Genomic DNA, 4,256 nt, shown 5'->3' with positions numbered 1-4,256 from the left:
AAATCGCTGGATAAATTTATCAGAAATGTGTAAACGAGTTTCCATACAAATTTTGACAGTTCATTTATAAGGTTTACACAATTATAAGTTTATACGGTTTACAATGCATTTATAAGGTTTGATGAATACCCTTAATATAAATAAGATGGAGGAAAACTGGTTGTCGCTGAATAAATGACAATTTTTATATTTTACTAAGCATTGTAAACATTACATTATAAGTATGGTCTAAAATATATTTTTGTCTTACCTTGAAAACTTTATAAGTATGGCATCACTTCAAATATATTTCGTTGAAACGAAATATTGAACGAAGCGTTACTTGGTCTTTAAATCTATATCTATTATATTTTTAAAAGAACGTTCGAGGGATTCAAACGAACAAGTAAGAATTAATTTGGTTTTTAATGTACATATTTCATACTAAAATGTAATAATCTTTAGATGTTAAAACATTGCAAGCTTTGTATCGCATTTACCTTGCGTATAAATAAATGCATGTTCACATATACGTTGTTTTTTCCTTCGAGTGTTAGTTGCAGCCGCAACATTTTTTAATATTTGTTCCGAGACAAACGCCGAAAACTTTCGAATCTACTCGGAAAACATATGGACTGATGAAACCCTACAATCTTTGAAGCAACAAACAGGCAACATCAATTGAATTTGCAACCGATCCAATGGGAGAAATGGACCGCACACCTACCCTAACAGATAAGTCAATTTATGATTTAAAAAAACCAGTTAGAGAACTGCAACGCTCACTAGCTGCCGCAGAAAAAGAGAAATTAAATTTGAGGCAAATAGTGGCCTCGCAAGCGCTACTTAGCGCCATAAACGCCAGCTCTGCTGCAGCAGACTCTTTCCACCCCCATTTTGCCAATACCACCTCTGCCAACGTCAATTCTGCCGCTGTTACAGGCACCTCTGCCGACATAATCTCTGCCAATCCCACTTCTGCCAACGTCACTTCTGCTGACCTATCCTCTGCTAACATCAACACAGTCAGCGGAAGCTATGCCAATGCTGCCGCTACTAACTTCACTCTTGCCGACCATACTGCTGCAAGTGTTACCTTTGCCAACGGTAGCCTNTCAACACAGTCAGCGGTAGCTATGCCAATGCTGCCGCTACTAACGTCACTCTTGCCGACCATACTGCTGCAAGTGTTACCTTTGCCAACGGTAGCCTTTGCAACATGCTCCCAAATACCCACGTTACCTTAGCCAACAGTAACTTCACCAGTGTCCCTTCCGCCGCCGCAACCTTAGTGCCACATATTCTAGTGTACAATTAGCCTACGTCACCTATGCCGACGTCATGAACGCCAGAGTTAGCCATTCTGTAAATTAGCCATTCTGGATTTCATTCCCCATTCGCCTCAAGTCGAGTTCCATCCGGACTGCCAAGTGCGCAGTCAAACCAGTTGCCGCAACCAATTTCAATGCAACCGCCGCATATACGTAAACTACAACACCTGCCTGAATTTAATGGATTACCGGAGGAGTGGCCTATGTTTTTCGCAGCTTTCAAAGAAGCCACAGCAATGTACATGTACCAAAGAACGTGGATAACAAGAAAGGACAACTCGTTATAATTGTGGCGAAAGTGCGCAACAGGGGCATGCCTTCTTTTTTGCCCTAGTGCGTTTTTTGATTGGATGAAAAGAGAAGGCACGCCCCTGTTGCGCACTTTCGCCACAATTATAACGAGTTGCCCCTTCTTGTTATCTACGTTCTTTGCATGTACACAGACTTAGACAATTTATTCCGTTTACAAAAGGCTCTTAAAGGGACAGCCAAACAGCGAGTGGAATCCCTGCTGATACACCCATCAAGTGTAAACGCTGTAATATCGATTCTTGAATTCCATTTAGGACGTCCGCGGCTGCTTATACGTAGCCAAATAGCTAAGGCGAGAGCGTTTCCAGCGATAACTGGAGGAAAGATGACGGAAATTGTAGCCTTCAGCACAATGGTAAGCAACCTAACCGCTTTCCTTGAGAATGCAGGCGCAGCCTCGCATCTAACGAAACCCACTTTACTGGATGAATTAATAAGCAAGTTGCCGATGAATAAACGCGAAGAATAGGCCAGGTATACTTTCTCCATCCAAGAAGTCGCTATATTTATCTCAATCGGTGCAGATGTTGTGCCTGTGAAAAGTTCGAATGCAAATGAACAGCTGATTTCGAAGTCGAACAAATCAGTGAAACCAGTGCTAGCGATGACAGAAAACAAATGTTCATACCGCAAAGGTAACCACAATTTAAACCAGTGTAAACAGTTCAAAGATATTGAATGTAGTCAACGATGGAAGTTTGTGAAGGCAAATCACTTGTGTTTCAGTTGTCTGCGATCTGGCCACAGCTCTACTAATTGTAATACACGTCGTGAGTGCGGACTTAACTCTTGTCGTGGATATCATAAACGGTTCCTGCAAACTAATAAGGTTTCGGTTAGCAACGCAAACGATGCTGATGTTGGAAAGCCGACAGCCGGCACAGCAAATGTCATCACTATATTCGAAAAAGATTTTAGCAAGAGAACACTGTTTAAGTTCCTACCTGTGGAAATTAAAGGACCAATGGGTAATCGCAAAGTGATGGCATTTATCGATGACGGTTCGAAAATATCGCTAATCGAAGAGCAAGTAGCTAAAGCCATCGGATTGAAAGGTCCAGTCGATAAATTATCATTGCGGTGGATAGGAGGAAAAACAACAAGTAAGCTGTCACAACGATTGGATGTCGAAATTTCGGGTGTGAATCAGAACGCAACTACCTTTCAGATGAGAAACGTACGCACAACAAGAAAATTAGAACTACCAGCGCAGACATTGAATTTTGCCAGTTTTAAATGGAAGTACGATAAATTACGAATCTTGCCAGTCGATGATTATGTTAAAGCTGTTCCGCAAATTCTCATCGGAATTCCGCACACAAATTTGGTTCGCCCAATAGAAGTCGTGAACTTAGACGATTGTTTTTCTGTTCACAGGTCAAATTTAGAATACACGTTGTTCTGATCCAACGAAGACAGTGCTGAAGGAGTTGTTTGCCGAATAGACTGTGAGCAGGACGTGATTAGCGATATTCAGATGCAAATGAAAGAGTACTTTACCTTAGAGAGTTTTGGGATGAAACCCCTACAGCCGGTCGTGTCTGAGGCAGACAAAAGAGCTGAAACAATTTTATTTCAGACAACCTAGCAAATTCGTTGCCATTACGAAACTGGTTTGTTATGGCGAACTGATAAGGTAGAGTTTTGTGAAAGTTATAGCATGGCGCGGCGTCGCCTGGAAACAATTGAAGCGAAAATTGCCAAAGATTGTAAATTTGGTAGTTGGTACAAAGATACAATTAACGAGTATTTAAGCAAATCGTATGCTAGAAAATTATCATTGGTGGAAGCGCTGGAGGTTAAACCTCACACACAGTGTTGCCAGAACTTTTTGGGCCGACCGGCTAGATTGGCAAAAAAAAGCGGCTAAAAACGGCTAAAATGTTTTAGTGAAATTTCACATAGACTCTGGCAAAAAACGGCTAAAATGTTTTAGTGAAAATCCACATGCTTTATTTAAATAAATCGCAAGAAACGAAAGATTAGTTAACACCATTAATTTATATCGAGTGTATATTCCTCATCATCAAATGAATCACTATTGTATATATCACCTGAATTCATTAATTTTAAGAGATCGTCATCTACAGTAAAATTATGGCAGCATTTTTCTTCACGTTTTAAACCGTATCTTATATATAAAATAGCGTTTAACGTTTTAACGCACATTGGGTTTCTTTGCTTAGTTTTTATTATATTCATTGAACTAAATATTCGCTCTACTTCTGCATTACTTATAGGGAAAACAAGAAAACTAGGTTGCAAAGGTCAGCAAAAGGGTTTTCTCCTAGGGCATTTCGAAATTGATAAACTTCGGCCCAAAATTTTACAGTTGAGTCTAAATTACTCCAGGTATGTAACGTTAACCGTTGCCATTGCATCTCTATGGATGTTTTTTTGTCGGCATTATATTTGTGTTTTTGTTGCTGTAGTTGAACAAATACTGTTGGTTTAATTACTCTTAATGCATTTCCAACCGAAAAAAGTCATTTTTTTTAGTTTGGCAATATTTGTAGGGAGGCGTTGGCGTATTTCCTTTATTAAAGTGATAATAAAATAGCGACCATTTTCTCGAATTATTTTCTCGGCTTCGTGGTCAAAAGCGTTTGTGCTTACTTTTGTTTTTAAATACTC

The 4,256-nt window shown here is 39.6% G+C and overlaps 1 protein-coding gene across 1 annotated transcript; it reads left to right on the top strand.

Annotated features, from left to right (window-relative positions):
* Window positions 1–2,490: 2,490 nt before the first annotated feature.
* Window positions 2,491–3,429, top strand: LOC108377114 (uncharacterized). The gene is made up of 2 exons (XM_017633376.1): window positions 2,491–2,864; window positions 3,000–3,429. The coding sequence occupies exons 1-2, from the start codon at window positions 2,587–2,589 to the stop codon at window positions 3,025–3,027; spliced, it is 306 nt and encodes a 101-aa protein (XP_017488865.1). The 5' UTR covers window positions 2,491–2,586; the 3' UTR covers window positions 3,028–3,429.
* The last annotated feature ends 827 nt before the right edge of the window (window positions 3,430–4,256 follow it).

This window comes from Rhagoletis zephyria, unplaced genomic scaffold (genome assembly GCF_001687245.7).
Source record: "Rhagoletis zephyria isolate East Lansing unplaced genomic scaffold, Rhagoletis_zephyria_1.1 Rzeph_scaffold_11501, whole genome shotgun sequence".
In the NCBI taxonomy this organism is placed as follows: Eukaryota; Metazoa; Arthropoda; class Insecta; order Diptera; family Tephritidae; genus Rhagoletis; species Rhagoletis zephyria.
Note: the sequence above shows the minus strand (reverse complement) of the source record. Positions and strands in the feature narration are given on the sequence as shown.